Source organism: Octodon degus, unplaced genomic scaffold, assembly GCF_000260255.1.
Source record: "Octodon degus isolate 3935 unplaced genomic scaffold, OctDeg1.0 scaffold00096, whole genome shotgun sequence".
NCBI classification, from domain to species: domain Eukaryota; kingdom Metazoa; phylum Chordata; class Mammalia; order Rodentia; family Octodontidae; genus Octodon; species Octodon degus.
This window is the reverse complement of record NW_004524672.1, coordinates 10,458,630-10,475,978: the sequence shown is the minus strand read 5'-3', so window position 1 is coordinate 10,475,978 and position 17,349 is coordinate 10,458,630. Positions and strand designations below refer to the sequence as shown.

Sequence of the window (17,349 nt, the reverse complement as noted above, 5' to 3'; positions counted from 1 at the left end):
GTGCTGGGGGATTGAACCGCGGTCCCTGATGCTTTGCCAAGCTTGTTCTAAGTAGGTGCCTTAGACCACTGAGCCATCTCTCCAGCCCCTGATTACAGGTTTTTTTTGGCTTATTATTTTAATATACAACCAATGTATCCATATGATTTATAAACCATGAGTCAGAAAATATTATTTTAAAATTTGGAATTTCAAGACATTTTTCAAGTTTATCTTACTCAGCTTTTCTTTGTTGTTTTTCTTGTTTCATTCTTGTTTGCTTTTTTTTGAGGGGTGGTACTTTTGAGACAAGGTCTTACCATGTAGTCCAAGGTGGCATTGAACGCACAGTGATCCTCATGCATCAACCTCCCACCTCCCAAGTGCTAGGTTTAAAGGAATGCACCACCTTACCCAGCACGTTAAACTCTACTTTTAAGGAGTCATTATTTCATAAATTTTAAAGAATGTTAATTGCCTCTTTATATCTCCCTGCAAGTGGTATCTTACTGAGAACTTTATTCCAGTACATTCTTTTGTGCTTTTAAACTATCAGAATTTCTCATGTGGAGTTTAAAGTAGCAACTTAATTCCAACAAAAGAAAACACATCCTTGAGACAGGCATGGTGGCACACACCTATAATCCCAATACTTGGGAGGCTGAGGCAGAAAGGTTGCCGTAAATTTAAGGTTAGCCTAGGATACAAAGTGAGAGCAAGGCTAACCTGAATTAAAGAGTAAGACCCTGTCTCACAGAAAAAAAAAAAAAAAAGACAAAAAACTAAATGCATCCTTGACTTTGATTTAAATTATCCCATTTTTACTGTTGTGTTTTTGCTTTTTTAACCACTGTAGTAAGTTGATGCCTTAAAAAACAGTAAGAAATTAGGATGAGGAGATGAAAAAACATGGTATTAAGCCAATTGTCTGTTCTTGCATTTATTTTCAGAAACTGTTTCCTCCAGTCCATTGAGGGAATAAGTAGAAGATCATTTAAATCAAGATATTTTACTTATAATTCGGGTGTTGTTGTATAAGTTTGAATATAAATGATACATAAGGAATATTAATACATTGCAGCATTTCAAAAAAAAATCAGTCAGCTGGGCATGGTGGCACACACCTATAATCCCAGCTCTTTGAAGGCTGAGGCAGGAGGATAGACACAGGGCTAGCCTGAACTGCATAGTGAAACCCTGCCTCAAAACAAAAACAAAACAAAAAATCAGTTGTATAATTTCTGTTGGTTTTTTCTTTGTTTGTTTGTTTGTTTGTTTGTTTTTGCAGAACTGGGGATTGAACTCAGGCCCTTGCGCTTGCCATGGAAGCGCTTATTCCACTGAGCCATTTCCCCAGCCCTGTGTAATTTCTGTAAGTGAAGTTTTGTTTTGTTTTTTGAGACGGTTTTACTATACAGTTCTTTTTTCTTTTTTCTTTTTTTTTTTTTGGCAGAACTGGGGATTGAACTCAGACCCTTGTGCTTGCCAGGCAAGCACTTATTCTACTGAGCCATCTACCCGGCCCCTTGTTTTGTTTTTTAATGTGTTCGGTACAGGGTCTCACTAAACAGCTCAGACTCATAGTGAGCCTCCTGTCTCAGCCTCCCCAGGGCTGGGATAACTGGTGTGTGCCACCACAATTGATCTTGTTGGCTGGTTCCAGTGTGCCTGGGGCAGGGCTGGCACAGCTTGGAGTACAGGGAATCAAACCTGGGTCTTTGCGCTTGCCTAGGCAGGAGCTTAGACTTTCACTATGCAGTTCAGGCTGGCCCTGAACTCACTAGGTAGCCCAGGATGACCTCGAATTTGTGATGATCCTTCTGTCTTAGCTTCCTGAGTTTTGAGGTTATAGGCATGTGCCACCACACTGGACTGTAAATGAATTTTTAGAAACGTGTGACAAATTCAACATCCATTCATGATAAAATCTCTCAGCATATAAGCCAAACTAAACTTCTCATTTAAAAAAAAAAAATGATGGTAGCATTTATGAAACCCTGTGTTCTATCCTTAGTTCTCCAAAAATAAATTCTCACCAAACTAAAAATACAGAAGTTTTGCAAGCAGCAATCCAGTAGTTAAAATCATAATTATCAAAATTAAATACTTAAGGGCCAGCCAGATAGCTCAGTGGATTAAAGTGCCTGCTTAGGCAGAGACCGGTTCAGTCCCTGGCCTGCCATGCTGGCCCTGCCCCTGGGATGCACTGAGACAGCAATTGAGACTGGGTATTGTGACTCAAGCCTGTAATCTCAGCACTTGGAAGGCTGAAAACAGGAGGCTCACTACAAGTCTGATCTGTATAGTGTAGTAAGACTCTGTAGACCCTGTACTAAATACATTTTTTTAAAAAATTAAATACTTTTCCCCTTGGAACAGTTCCTGTTTAATATACTAGACATCTTAGTGCAATGAGGCAAGAGAAAAAAATTTCCTTACATATTAAATAGGAAAAAATTCCTCACAGATAACATACTTATATAGAAAAATCCCAAAGAATCTGCTCCCTCTAAAAAAACCCTTCTAGAAATAGTAAATTTAGAAAGGATAGAGGATATAAGGTCAGTATTCCAAAATCAATAAAGACTTAAAGACAGAATGATACCAAGTTTATTGTTAATTCAGTGTTAAGACATCAGATTTGAGCAGAAGATGTAGATCACAAAGATAGGGTGCTTCCCTAGCAAGCAGGAGACCCTGGGTTTGATTCCTAGCACTGTTGTTTTTGTTTTGATCTCTCATTTATTTATTTGGTATAAAGTCTGGCTATGCAGCTTTGGACTTGTAATGATCTCCTGTTTCAGCCTTACCGGTGCTGTGTTTACAAGTTGTGCGCCATCATGCCTGGTTCCAGGTCAGGCATGGCATGTGGTACCAGGGCTCAAACTTGGGACCTTGTGCTTGCCAGGCAGGCACTTATACCGCTGAGCTATCTCCCTGGCCCTAGTACCAGGGATTGAACCCAGGTCCTTGTGCTTGCCAGGCAAACTCTTAGACTGCTGAGCTATCTCCCCAGCCTTGTTTGGATTTTGATGTTTTATGTTTTGCCCTCCTCAAACTGATCTATAGATTCAGACCAGTATGAACAGAATCCTAAGAGGCTTTTTTTTTCCCCCTCTGGAAATTAGCAAGTTGATTACTATGGGCTAAACAGTATCCTCTTCAAATTTTTGTATGTTGGAACTTTACTCTGTAGCCCCAAACTCCAATTTGTCAGAAAAGTGCATCATTGTGGATGTATAATACCCATATTTATTCTTTATAGATTTATTTCTATTGATACATTATTAATTTTGAGTTTTAACAATGAGTACTTAATAGAAAAAAATATTTTAAAAATTAAAGTCTTGAATTTTTAATACTTATTGAACACTTAAAAAGCATTGGGGCCAGGGAGATGGCTCAGTGGAATAAGTGCTTCCCTGGCAAGCGCAAGGGCCTGAGTTCAATCCCTGGTTTAGCCAAAAAATAAAAATAAAAAAAAAATATCAAAGACAGGGAGATAGCTCAGTTAATAAGTGCTTGCCTGGCAAGCACAGGGTCCTGAGTTCAATCCCTGGTACTGCAAAGAAAGAAAGAAAGAAAGAAAGAAAGAAAGAAAGAAAGAAAGAAAGAAAGAAAGAAAGAAAGAAAGAAAGAGAGAGAGAGATCCAGTCCAGCTCAGGCCTGGCGAATGTGTGGAAGAGCTTCCGGCTTCCCTGCGCCCGTGGGACCTCTCCGGACCAAAACTTAGGAACACCATGTGAGTGAGACCTTCTACTGCACCCTTGGGACCCCTCGACTTCTCCGGAGCCCTTGCCCCCAAGCCTGCCAAGTGAGTGAGAACTTCTACAACACTCGCGATCCCCAGATCTAGCCCAAGCCCAGGCCCGGCTAGTGTGTGGGAGAGCTTCTGCGCTCCCCAGTGCCCCCTTGGGCCAGGGGCACAACAGGTTCACTTCCAAGGGCTGCAGCAGGAAGGAACTGAACACAACAGCTAGACCCAAGCCAGGCATAACTGGATAAACTCAAACTTAATAGATCTGCACCTGAATTTCAGTAGGTGTTAAGCATATAAGTGCACCAAAGCTCCACACCAAGGTCAGAAGGCAGTGTTATACGAAGTGAGAAAGAGAAGGAGCAAAATGCAATCTCAGGCCCTGAGTCCACCCAGAACAAGTGCAGAGGACACTAGCTCAGCTGAAATGAATGCATTAACAGCGTCAGAAGTAAAAAAACAACAGCAGAAAGGTATAGAGGAACTCAGGGCAGAATCAATTTCTGAAATAGAAAAAGAAATCTCGGCTGGTGAGATGGCTCAGTGGTCTAAAGCACCTACTTAGAACACGCTTAGCAAAGCACAGGGACCACAGTTCAATCCCCTAGCACCACATGCCAGCCAGCCCCGCCCCCTGGTGGGCTGAGCTGGCCACACACATACAAATAAATAATAAATAAATTTTTAAAAAAAGAAAGAAAGAAAAAGAAATCTCTGCATTCATAGCATCTGAAGTAAAGAATCAAATACAGAAACATGGGGGAAACCCAATGCCCACCCAGAACAAGTGCAGAGGACACTAGCTCAGCTGAAATGAATACATTAACAGTGTTGGAAGTAAAGAAACAACAGCAGAAAGGTATAGAGGAACTCAGAACAGAATTTCTGAAATAAAAAAAGAAATCTGAATTCATAGCATCTGAAGTAAAGAATCAAATACAGAAACATATGGAGGAAACCCAATCTGAAAAAAACTCTGCAGTAAAAGAATTAATAACTGCTTCTAAACACATTGATAAAAAAATAGAGATTAAAAAAATGACAGATTCCCTGAGTGAGCAATACAGGAAAGAAATAGATCACGTGAAGCAGAGTCAAAGAGATACAGAGGAACTTAAAATCTCAATCACAAGCCTGCAAAACCATTTGAGTGAAAGTGAAGACAGAGTTTCAGATCTTGAAGATGCTGGTGCAGCTAGTGAAAAGGTAAGAAAGGATCTCTTAAAAACAACTAGGATGCAGGAAAAAATAATTCATCACCTGCAAGATGATGCAAAGATGAACAAACAGTGTTTTCCCTGGCAAGCGCAAGGGCCTAAGTTCAATCCCTGGTTCCACAAAAAAAAAAAAAAGTGAAAAGATGAACAATGTCAGAAGACTAATAGGCATCAATGAGAAGGATGGAGTCAATACAAATGATATAAAAAGAATATGGGCAGAAGTAATAGCAGAAAACTTCCCAAATATGAGGAAACAATCTGACATTCAAGTAACTGAAGCATACAGAACGCTAAATAACTTCAACCTAATTAAAAAATAAAAAGTAAAAAGCATCAAAATTTTTCAACAACTTGTTTTTTGGTACACAAAGTCTGAAAATTCCTATTTGTACTACAGTGAAAATACCATTAGACCTCTACCCACCCTCAAAATAATCTTTACTTCAGGGCCAGCCAAATAGCTTAGCAGATTAAAGCATCTACAAGTAGGCACAGGGGCCAGGGATTCAAGCCCCAGGCCTGTCAGCCGGCCCCACCCCCAGGGCGCACTGAAACAGCAATTGAGACTGGGCGTGGTGGCGCACACCTGTAATCCCAGCCCTTAGGAGGTTGTAAACAGGCGGATCACTGGAATCTGATCTAGTAGTGAGACCACCCTTCCCTAAAATACAAATAATAATAATAATAATAATCTTCAATTACCACACCTAAGGCAGTCTTCATACATAATAATAGCATGTTCCATATACAAATATCACTTAAACTGATGGCAAATGTATTTTGCTTTCTTGACCTTTTTGTAGGATGTACTTATTTGACATGGTTGGTCTTGCTGTTTTGTCAGGAGGTTATTATATTACACCACGTATGGTTAGCAGGAACGTAAGGTATCAATAAAATACTAAATTCTTAATGTGTATTGTGTGTTTAGAATGAACATCAACATCTTTACATCAGCTGTGCACTGGCTTTAAAACCTAAAAGATAACAAATAAATTCCTATATGAACTACAATGAAAATAGTGGTAGAACGCTACAAAAAAAATATGATTTCCATCATCACACCTAAAGCAGTCTTCACACATGATGACTGCATGTTCCATGTACATGTATTGCTTACAGAGACAGCAAATGGGCTTAGCTTTCCTTTCCTATGTGGCAGGCCATTTTTGTCACCTTTCTTGTCTTCCTGTTTTGTCAAGAGCTTCCTACTGTATTGTGCAATGTAGTGGGAAAATAAGGTATCAAAATAAAATATCAAATATGTAATGAATGCTTAGAATAAACATTTTCTTTTTTTTCTCAGATAAAATAAGTTTATTCAAAATTTATTTCTCACCTGGAGTATGCAAAATACAAACTCCACAAAATATTTATTTCTTCATAGTTTACAAATACTCAAAATAGAAGTTTGCTTAAATTTATATTATATATTTATTAAGGCAAGAAGCTATATAGAGGGCCCGGATATGGCTCAGTAGAATAAGTGCTTCCCTGGCAAGCCTGAGTTCAATCCCCGGTTCCACCAAAAAAAAAAAAAAAGAAGAAGCTATATAGAAAAAAAACACATTTGTCCTGTTTAAGGCATACCTGGGAATAATACATTGTGCAAATTATTGCATATCTGAAACCACAGTGCATGACAGACGGACTGCATAAAAATGTTAAAGAATGAGCAGGGGAGATAGTTCAGTGGAATAAGCACTTGAATGGCAAGTGCAAGGACCTGAGTTCAATCCCCGGGTCAGCCAAAAAAAAAAAAGTTAAAGAAGTAAACCAGTTATATTTATCAGACTTAGGTCATAAATGTAGATAAAAAGGCAAAAATAGATTTTCCTTGTCAAAGTATGCAGCAGTTTGAAAAGAACTTTGGCTTACCCATTTGATACCTTTAGAACCAAGATTTATCAGGCATATTATGTAGGCAGGTAAAGCACATTTTTCTGAACCTGAATTTCTTCCTTTTTTAAACATACTAATGGCTTTTAGAAGGTAAAGAGAATACAATGAATGATCTTCATACTTATATTGCATTGAAACACCGAAACATGAACATTTTCAAATCAGATGTAGTCCAGGTTGGTCTTTTTTGTTGTTGTTGTTCTGAATACCTTCAGGGCAGGTTTGGCTGGCTAGAGTTGTGGGGATCCTGACTGCTTTGTGGAAGCAGCCATTTAAAGAACTGAGCTAAGGAGCAGGCCCCCTCTAGGTTGGTCTTGAGCTCACTGTGTAGACCAGGCTGACCTCAAACTCACAGCACTTCTGCCTCAGCCTCCTCAGCGCTGGGATCATAGGTATGACCACCATACCTGGCAACCAGTTGATTTAGATCTCTAGTACACACCTTGCTGTTCGTCTGTGAAGTGGATGAATGCACTGATGGTGTTTTGCTTTCCCCTGACATAACTACTGAGTTCCACTTACATTCTACTTATGGTAAAATACATGTTTACATAACAGAAGAGGGGTGTGGGTGTATTTCATCCCTCCACACTCAGGTAAACATGTGCAAAACCTGGTAGAGCATTATATGGATAAAAATCCCAGTTTGACAATTTTGCACACGTGCACACGCCTTGCTTTTTTTCATGGCAAGTGAGCAAAAATGAAGATTCCTTCCTGTATCCCCCAGGCACAGCTACTGTGATGCTGGCTACTATTATGCTAAAGTACAAATTTAGGTAGCTCAGGGTTCTAAGTACCTGCTTGGCAAGTGCAAGGACCTGGGTTTGAACCCCGGTACCACATGCTATGCTGGCCCTGAATCCTGGGTATGCCTTGCCAGCCACCAAAACCAGGCATGGTGGTGCACACCTGTAATCCCAGTGCTGGGGAGGCTGAGAGGAGCATCCTTATGACTCTGAACTGCATAGCAAGACCCTGTACCAAATAAAAGATTAATAAAATACAAATTTATAGTAGAGAAGTATGGGGTGGGTTGTTGTAACCAAATGTTTTCTAATGTGATGGCATTTGGAGATGAGGCCTTGAGAAGTAAATTTAGACGAATACAGGAGGGAATGACACTCATGGTAAGATTACTATCCTTATAAGTAGAGAAATCAGGGTGGTTCCCCTGTCATGGGAGGACATAGGAAGAAGGTATACTTCTAGTAGCCAGGAGGAGCGCCCTTATCAGAATTTTGAATATATTGGGTAATTCAAGAAACAGTTGTTTATTAGTGTTCTGCTTCCTTGTATGCAAGATGGAAAAGATATCACTTGGTCAGCATTATCACTTGATAATATGGGGGCTAGAATTAGGATGAATTTCAGGAGTTAGCTGTTCTAACCAATTATAAAGAAGTGGGCCTACAAGAGATAGAGATGGTGACATATGGCTGTAATCTTAGCACTGTGGGAAGCTGAGGCAAAAGGATTGTAAAGTCCAGACTAGGCAGTTAGTGAGACCCACCTCAAATAAGAAAAGGTAAAAAGGGCTGGGGATGTAGCTCAGCTCAATGAAGACCCTAGATTCAGTCCCAGTATCACACCAAAAAAACAAAACAAAAAAACCCCAGATCTACAAAGGCCAAGTAGCTATCCAACAAGTAAACTAATTGTGGAACCAACATTAGCATAAGTGTGTTGTTGCTTATTTGGAACTTTTTCTCCTGGGTTTTGCCCTATAATGTTTGTGCTCTTTAGGGGAAAGACAGCCAGAGAGGAATGTTTGTTTATGCCTACTTTAAAATGGGATTTTGGCTGGCATTATTTCTTTGTTACCTGAGACTATGCCTTAGTACTGATTAATGTAGAATGAATGATCAACACTTTATATAGTTACTGTACCTAAAGTAAGTGGAGAATAGACCTCAGTATTATCATTGTAAGATTGTCTAATAACACTAGAAATATTTTGATAACTAAAGTACTAACTACATGATAGACCAAACTTGATCCCTCATCAAGTAATTTTCTTTGTTCATATTTTCTTTAGGGGCTTTGGTGAAAACAGATGAGCAAGAAGTAATCAACTTTTTATTGACAACAGAAATTATTCCTTTGTGTTTGCGCATTATGGAATCTGGAAGTGAGCTTTCCAAAACGGTACATTCTACATTGTTTTGGCTCTTGAACACCTTTTTGGTCTAGGATCATTTTCCTCATGTTTTCAGTTTTTTGAACCCTCTGAGTGTTTTTCTCTTCAATAAAATTGCTATTAAAAATCATTGAAAAATCCAGATATACCCAGGTGTGGTGGTGTATGCCTATAATTTCAGCACTGTGGGAGGCTGAGGCAGGAGTATTAATGTGAGCCTAGCATGGGCAATTTAGGAAGACCCTGTCAGGGGGCAGCTCAGTGCAGAGGGACTAAATTCAGACTGGGTATGGTCGCACACACCTGTAATCCCAGCACTAGGAAGGATGAAACTGGAGGAATCCTGGGAGTTCGAGGCCAGCCTGGGCTACCTAATGAGCTCAAGACCAGCCTTAACTACATACATAGTAAGACCCTGTCTCAATAAAAACAAAAGCCCTAGGTTCTGTTCCCAGTATTTGTTTTTTGTTTTTTTTTTCTTTTCAAAGTTTTATTGATAAACATATAGCAATGAGACAGTTTCAAATCAAATCGAAAGTACAGTTTCAACAAATAATGTTCCCAGTATTTGAAAAAGACCAAATGTGAGTTAAACACTGAACTTTTCTCTCTGCTTTAAACCTGCATCTCCTACAGGTAATCCTTAAGCATATTGTTCCGGACATTGTTTAATGTACAATCAAGTATATGTGCTTGAGCTTTTGTTTACTGTGGATCTTAACCATGGATGGTGACATAACTTAAGTATAAAATTCTTTTTTTTTTTTTCAATATATTTGGTTGTTACAGGGTCTCACTATGATTGTCTTTGGATACCTAAAGGAATATGACACCCCTTCCCCAAAACACACAAAATGTTTAAGAACCTAGCCTTCTGAATTTATCAGGCTAATAAGTGTGCGGCATCAATACTGATTCAGTATCCGCACACTCAGAAACTTTCCCATTTTTGGCTATCTCTTATCTTTGTGTTTGGCTTATTGAGAGTACAAGCACACAGATTCGTGTACATGATCTGTTCTTTATCTTTCAAAATGATTCCAGTTGTCAAACTATGCCTCAACACAGTAGATGTAGTGATTCCCAAATTGCTGAGGAGAGTAAGACATAGGGCATAAGTACTTTGTCATGGAAGCCTTGCATGGTGATACATACCTGTGATCCCAGCACCTGGGAGGCTAAGGCAGGATGATCACTATGCATTCAAGGCCAGCCTACACTACCTAAGCAAAATCTTGTCTCACAAAACCGAAAAGAAAAAAATATAAGTACTTTGTCATATTCATTGTTTTCCCATCACTTTAAATTTTCAATCTTTTCAGTTCTCTGCTTGTGTTGTAATGAAGTCTGTCTCCCCTCTCCCCTCTCCCCTCTCCCCTCAGGATTTGATGATAACCTAATGGGGGCTACTATTCAGCCTACAATGTTACACTTTTTACTTACAAAAAAGTAAAACAGTAATTTACACAGTTGATTTTTTGAGCAGCCAAGGAACAGAATCATAATTGCCTGATTTGTTTTTTTGGTTTTTTTTTTTTTTCCTGATTGGAATTAAACTAGTATTTTTAAATCTGTGTAAAAGTTAATGACCTTAAATTGAAGGAAGAAATTGAGTCTAGACATAAACTTTACAGACAGAGTTTATTATTGTTGGAATAACTTCCAAATTAAGAACAAGCCAGGCATGGTGGTATATGCCTATAATCCCAGCAGTTGGAAGGCTGAGGCAGGATCATGAGTTCGAGACCAACCTAGGCTATGTAGGGCCAACCTGAACTATACAGCAAGACTCTGTCTCCAAAAAAGTAATTTTTAAATTACAAAAAAAAGGCTTTATTTCCTTCCCTGGAAGAGTGAAGCATAGCTAAATCTTTAAAATCTTCTTGGCTCACAGAGGAAGCTATAGTATTAAAACAGTGTTTAGAGCTCATCCCTACCACTTGGTAGCTTTGTAACTTGGGACTTCAACCTGCACATACCTGCACATAGTTGGTGTTCAGTAACTGAAAAAGCCTCCCAGCATTTATAATCTGCTAATTACCTAGAATTTCCCCTTCATTTTATGTAAAATAATAATAGTATCTACCTTATAGGTTTATTGCAAACATAAGGCATGTAAAGTCTTCAGAAAAAAATTATGACCATTTTATAGTATTTGTGAACTTTCTGTTCTATGCATATATAGTAGAGTGAGTTGTATGAGATACACAAGGGTCCTTACTTGCTCAGTTTTCTGATTAATGGTCATGCTTGGAAAAATGAGTACAGTTGGATAGTAAATTTGAATGTTTTACTTTTTTTACTTCAGGTTGCCACATTTATTCTCCAGAAGATCCTCTTAGATGACACTGGTTTGGCTTACATATGTCAGACATATGAGCGTTTTTCTCATGTTGCCATGATCTTGGTAAGTTTTTCATCTGCCCCATTTGTAACTATTGTACCTCTGCTCACGCAGATCAGACCTTTGACATTTGGCCCTGGAGCAGCTATAGTCTTCTAACTGGAAATAATTCTAGAAACTTCTGTAATGATTCTTGAACAATCTAATCTCTGATGTCAGTTATTTTATGCTTTGTGGTTTGTTTTATTTTTCTCCCTACCCTCTTCTTATTTTGGGCAAAACAGGGTAAAATGGTCTTGCAGCTGTCCAAAGAGCCTTCTGCCCGTCTACTGAAGCATGTAGTAAGATGTTACCTTCGACTCTCAGATAATCCCAGGTAAACATTTACAGAAATTAGAAGGCTTTAAGGAAATACTCTGTTGAATTGTATTCCACATCTCATGACATAGGCTTTTTGTCTTTAGGAAACAGAAGGGATTTAACTATATTTAATTTATCTGTACAGAATGTAAATTCCTTTTGAAATCTGTAGTGCTAAATTTAAAACTCCATTAGAGTTGCCTCTTCCCATCGTAATTATCTTATAATGAATTTCCAGAGAGTAGATTTCTAATTCCAGGGGAAGCTTTATGATGCATTACTCCTGTGGTTTGAGCTTTCAGTTGATATTCCAAAGGTCAGAAAGAGAAGTGTATGAGGTTATTGAGCTAATTGTTTTGTTTCCCTATATTCATACTCTTTCTGCCAGAAATCATACATTGTGGGTATAGTACATTTAGAAACGTTTGACCTTCTGCTTTGTAAATCCATAATTTATACTGAAAGCCGCTAGCTCAGATTCTGACAAACCATGTAATGGAATGATTTCTCTGTTCTTAGGGATAGGAATAACTTGATTTAATGTGGACTGAAGTCAGTTGCCACCAGAGTTACTCAAGCCTTTCCTATTTCTTTTGTCCATTTTGTCCTGTTCTTCAGTAGTTGCTGCTGTCACCAACATTTGAAAATGTGTTTACTTAAAATTCTGTTTGTCTAAGTACAAAAACTATAACTTTGTTTAGAATAGCCCTATAAATAGTTAACATTTACCTTTTTTAGGTTTTCAGATTTGACTTTCTGCTGTTCATCATTTCAAAGAAAATGAAACACTTAAAGTTCAACTGATATTGCTGCTACCATAGTTTTGTTTTTATGATTTATTAAGATTTTTAAATATAAAATTGAAACAATTTCTGTAAAGACATAAGTTGATAGGTTAGTATAGAATGAAAATTCATTAACTTATCACATCCAACTGAGATCCATATCTGCTGTTAATGTTTTTTTGAAATATTTGGTTTCCTATAACTCATCTATTTTTTAACATATTTTGACATAATTGAAATAAATCAGAAAGCAATTTGAAGTAAACTATTGCACCATTTTATTCCATTTTGCTTTTGCATGAAATTCTACACTGGGACGTCATTCTAAAAATGTTTGCAAACTCCAAATCCTAGAGATCTTTGAGCCATTATCTGGTATAAGCATTAGAGAATTTTAATGGCTTCTAAATATAACTTGAGAGAGCCATAGATGCCCACTTACTGTATATTTATATCTAAGAAAGGGGCTCTTCCCTAGCCCCCAAATCTGGGTTTATTTGTTGGTCTCCCTGGTTGGTTTGTTTGTTTCTGATGTAGGGCACGTGAAGCACTCAGGCAGTGCCTCCCTGACCAGCTGAAGGACACAACCTTTGCCCAGGTGCTAAAAGATGACACCACCACGAAACGCTGGCTTGCACAACTGGTGAAGAACCTGCAAGAGGGCCAGGTCACCGATCCCCGGGGTATCCCCCTTCCCCCTCAGTGATCCTCCTTGTCTCCTCCCTGAACTCCCCCAAGTTGGGGACGGGAGGGGAACCCATGAGGAAAACAGCTCAGGTTTTATCGCCGACCGAGAATAGACAACCTCATGCTGAACTGCACTGGAGAAAAGGGGCATGGTACCCCTGCTGAGGTGTGTGGGCTGCCATCTCAGTCTGCCTTGAGGACCTGGCTCAGGACCTGGGCTCCCTTGGCTACTCCCAGGAAATGGGCTCCTGACACAGCAGTCTGCCACCACAGCCCCAGAAGGGTGTAAACACCAGCAAATGCTGTATTAGCAGCATGCCCAAGATGACCCTGCTCCCATTCTACCTAGCCACTGGCAGGGAGGGGAGACAGTGTTGATAGCAGCAGCACTCTAGGCATGGTGAGCGCCTGGGACCAAGCCATCTGGCGTTTTTTCCTTTGCCTTCCTGGAAGACTCATGATGTGTCTCTTAATTCTCTCTCAGTATTTGTTTACTTTGGGTTTTTTTGTTGTTAATCTCAGAGAGAGGTGTGTTAGTGGACACAAGCTATCATTTTCAGCAAAACTTTGTTAATTGGCACTGTTTACAAGTCTGTTAGCTGCATAAGCTCAATAAAAAGTTGGCCTGGGCATTATATCCCCATAGCAGGCCAATAGCTGCATCAGGCTGTTGGGAGGAATGGGAGTCAGGGGAAAGATGTAAAACCAAAGGACAGCAGGAAAACACCGCCTATTTCCCTCCTCCCATTCTTCTGCTCCTAGTCCTGGGTGCCATGAGGACCTTAACCTTGTTTCTGGCTTTAGCTGCTAGCTTTTCCAAATCTCAGTGCTTTTCATTTTTCATTTCCCTCTTATTAAACTTAAAATAGATGTCTTAACTCATCCTGCTATCCTGAAAGAGTGTTATATTGTGGCAAGAGGGTGGCAGTCTTCGAATTCAAGTCTTCAGAGATATATTCCGGGTGACATTTAAAAGGGAGGTGCCTGGGATTAAGGTGCTAGGCCACCTGATCCTTTTCTTTTAGTGTGAATGTCAGCAGCTCCATCTGTTTTCATGATTGTACTTGAAGCAGTATTAGCTAAGTGGGTTTATTTTATTCACATTTAAGATGGAGAGCTGAACTCTGCTTGTTCTTGTCACTTACCCCCCCCCCCATTTTGTCTGTGGAAATTATAGAGTTCACTAAAATAGTTATCACTTGTTCATATTGTGTTGGAGAATTCCCCTTCCTTCTGAGCTTTGGCTTGTTCTGTTCACAACCCACGGGCTTGAACCTAACTTACTATCATCTGCCTTGCCTTCCCAGTCCTTTCCTGTTAGTACCTGCTTTCTCTCTCATTTCCATCTCATCAGAGATGGGATTTGCTGGTCCACCTCTAGAGAGGGACCAAGTCTTTTCTGTCCTCATGTCATACAGTTAAAGATGTACGTCTCTGAACAAATTTGAAGATCCATAAGGGCAAGTTCAGAAATCTTTGCAGAGGCAGTATTGCCAACTCAAGGGCTCTTTCAAGCCGACTTTCACAAAGGGAGCCGGCCTTGTTAGTTGGCTTCTGTCTCATTAGAGGCCAAGAAAATAGGAATTAAATAGCCTAGATGTAGGAAGGGTAGAATAAGCACTTATTCCTCTGCCTTCCAAAATGAAGAAGAGAAGCAAGCCTGAAGAGGAGAAGTTTTGGAGAAAGCAGAAACCAGCATGGACTGGATAAACATCTTGATTTCCTTCAGCCCACAGCCTGTGATCTGGAGAATCCACCTAGGGTAACCCTGATTTTGATAACCGCCTTCCTGCTGAGCCAAAGTTTTCTCATTCCCCCTCCACTGGGGAAGCAGCTGAGGCCCAGGCCTTGCTCCTTGGGAAATTCTCTCCATCTTTCGGTGCACTGGCCATGTTACTGTGCCAATAGTGTCTTAATTCTTGTCCCATCTATTCTCAGCTGGCCTTGGAACCCACATAGGAGTTGTTGGGGGGAGGGTCAGAATGGGTATTATTCCTTGTGGTGGGTCTTGATGTTTTGTGTATTGTATAAAGAGATCCCTCCTCTGATTTGTGTTTTCCATCCCTCACTTCTTCAACAGGACTGAAATAAAACATGCTTCTGTTTTTATAAAAATAACTTTTCCTTTTAACTGGAGATTTTATTTTGTCAATTGATACTCAGGTACTTTGGTCAGGCGATGTTTGTCATACACCTGGTTATAAACATACATTGCCCTGCCATGAGTGTAATGGTGGTTCCTATGTGGACAGCTTTAGGAGTCTAGAAAGACAGCAACTGATATATAAAAGCTGTTTGGGAAGCTGGGATGGTGCCATTTACCTGATAAATTGTGTCTTCTACTCAGACATGGTGGCACATGCCTATAATCCCGACACTAGAAGGCTGAGGCAGAAAACTTGTAAATTCAAGCCTAGCCAGGGATGTAGTTCAGTGTGAAGGACCTGGATTTAATCCCTAGTAACATGGAAAAGAAAGAAAAAGTGTCTCTTACAGGAACAGGCCCTGACTTCTGGCTTTTGAGCCAGTGAGTGGAAAGGTTTCTGTGAGAAGGTAATGCCTTTCTGGATAGAGGGCTTAGAGCACATCTTTAGAGTTGTTCCCATGCCTGGCCCTTAGCAAGACACTTCCAGTTTCTTTTTTCCAGGGCTTTAGAAGGTCTATGAGAGTTTCAGTGGTAGAGCAAGGAGAAGCATCAGTACCTTTCAGACCATGCTTTTCTACATTACCTGGAAAGGATTCTTCTGCTCAATCTTACTGCTGTACAAAGGTTAGGAACTGGACATAGAACGTTGCTGTCAGGAACTCGTGGTGGGGTAGAGTACAGCTTAGTACTTAAGCACATGATGAGTATAAACAAAGAACTAGGTTCAGTCCCTGGCACCATAAATAAAAATGTTTTAAAACATTTGAAGTAGGAAACTACAGAATGAAATGAGATTTTTCTTTCCTGATACATTATGCAACTTGGTTTTTGGAAGAGTATTTTAATGTATGTTCCAAAAGCAGGTGTAACAAGTAAAATTTTGAGTTATACAATTAATAAACCTAGTTTGACATACATAGAACACTGCATTCATACCTATCTGTTTCTGTCTGTTTATATTCTTGGGAGATATATGTATGTATTTGGACAAGGGTCTGCTGGGTAGCTCACATGCTCAGGCTGACCTCAAACTTGTGGGTTGTTTTGTTTTTCACTTGCATATTTGTTACAGGGTCTTACTCCACAGCTCAGACTCATAGTGATCCTCTTCGTTTTCAACCTCCTCAGTGCTGGGATTACATGCACCACTGCACCTGAGTCTAGGACTCACTGCTCAGTGTGCCCCAGGCTGACATGCGGGACCACGGATTGAACTCTGGTCCCTGTGCTTGCCAAAGCAGGCATTTATGACCTCAGACTTGTGAACCTCCTGCCTCATACAATCCTGAGTGCTGGATTATGGGCATGTGCTTCCGTTAGTTGCACTTGAAAATTTATTAGTGTTGATTTTCAGAAAATATTAGAACAGTAGGATGTTTCTGACCATAGAAGGCTCAAGCTAGGAAAAAGAACTGAAAGTTTCTTCTTTAAAATTTAGGCATTTAAAGCCTGGTGTGGTAGTGCAAGCCTGTAATCCCAGTACTCAGGAGGCTGAGACAAAAGGATCACTGAGTTTTCGAGACAAGCCTGGGCTACAAAGTAAGTGCAAGGCCGGCCTGACGTGCATAGTGAAAAAATAAAATTTATTTATCTTGTCTCAAAAATAAAACAGGCATTATACTTCTAAAACCATTGACCAAAGAACTCACATAGAAAACTAGACAGTCTTTTGAGTTAAATTATAGTAAAGATAATGTCAGACTAGACTCTAAATAGCTAAAGGAGTACTTTTAAAAGAAATTACATTACAAAAGAAAACCTGAAAGTCAAATTAATTTTTCATGTCAAGAACCTGGAATAGAATAATAAATTCTAAAAATAGAACTGGGTATGGTGGTGCATAGCTGTAATCCCAGCACTTGGGAGGCTGAGGCAGGATTGCCATGAGTTTTAAGGCCAGCATGGACAACACAGTTGAGATCCTGTCTCAAAAACAAAATATAGGGGCCAGGGAAGATGGCTCAGTAGAATAAGTGCTTCCCTGGCAAGCCAAGGGCCTGAGTTCAATCCCCAGTTCCACTAAAAAAAA

The 17,349-nt window shown here is 39.7% G+C and overlaps 1 protein-coding gene across 2 annotated transcripts in view; it reads left to right on the top strand.

The window, feature by feature from the left end:
- The window catches only part of Cnot9 (CCR4-NOT transcription complex subunit 9), a 32,779-nt gene extending 17,496 nt beyond the window's left edge, over positions 1-15,283 (top strand). Inside the window, exons 5-8 of one of the 2 annotated variants that reach the window (XM_004638217.2) lie at positions 8,897-9,006; positions 11,307-11,405; positions 11,627-11,718; positions 13,025-15,283. In XM_004638217.2, coding sequence (XP_004638274.1) covers positions 8,897-9,006; positions 11,307-11,405; positions 11,627-11,718; positions 13,025-13,193 — 470 coding nt within the window. In that variant the 3' untranslated portion in view covers positions 13,194-15,283. Of the gene's footprint in view, positions 1-8,896; positions 9,007-11,306; positions 11,406-11,626; positions 11,719-12,440; positions 12,756-13,024 lie in introns of those variants that run through there. The other variant, XM_023723107.1, reaches the window with a different exon arrangement.
- The last annotated feature ends 2,066 nt before the right edge of the window (positions 15,284-17,349 follow it).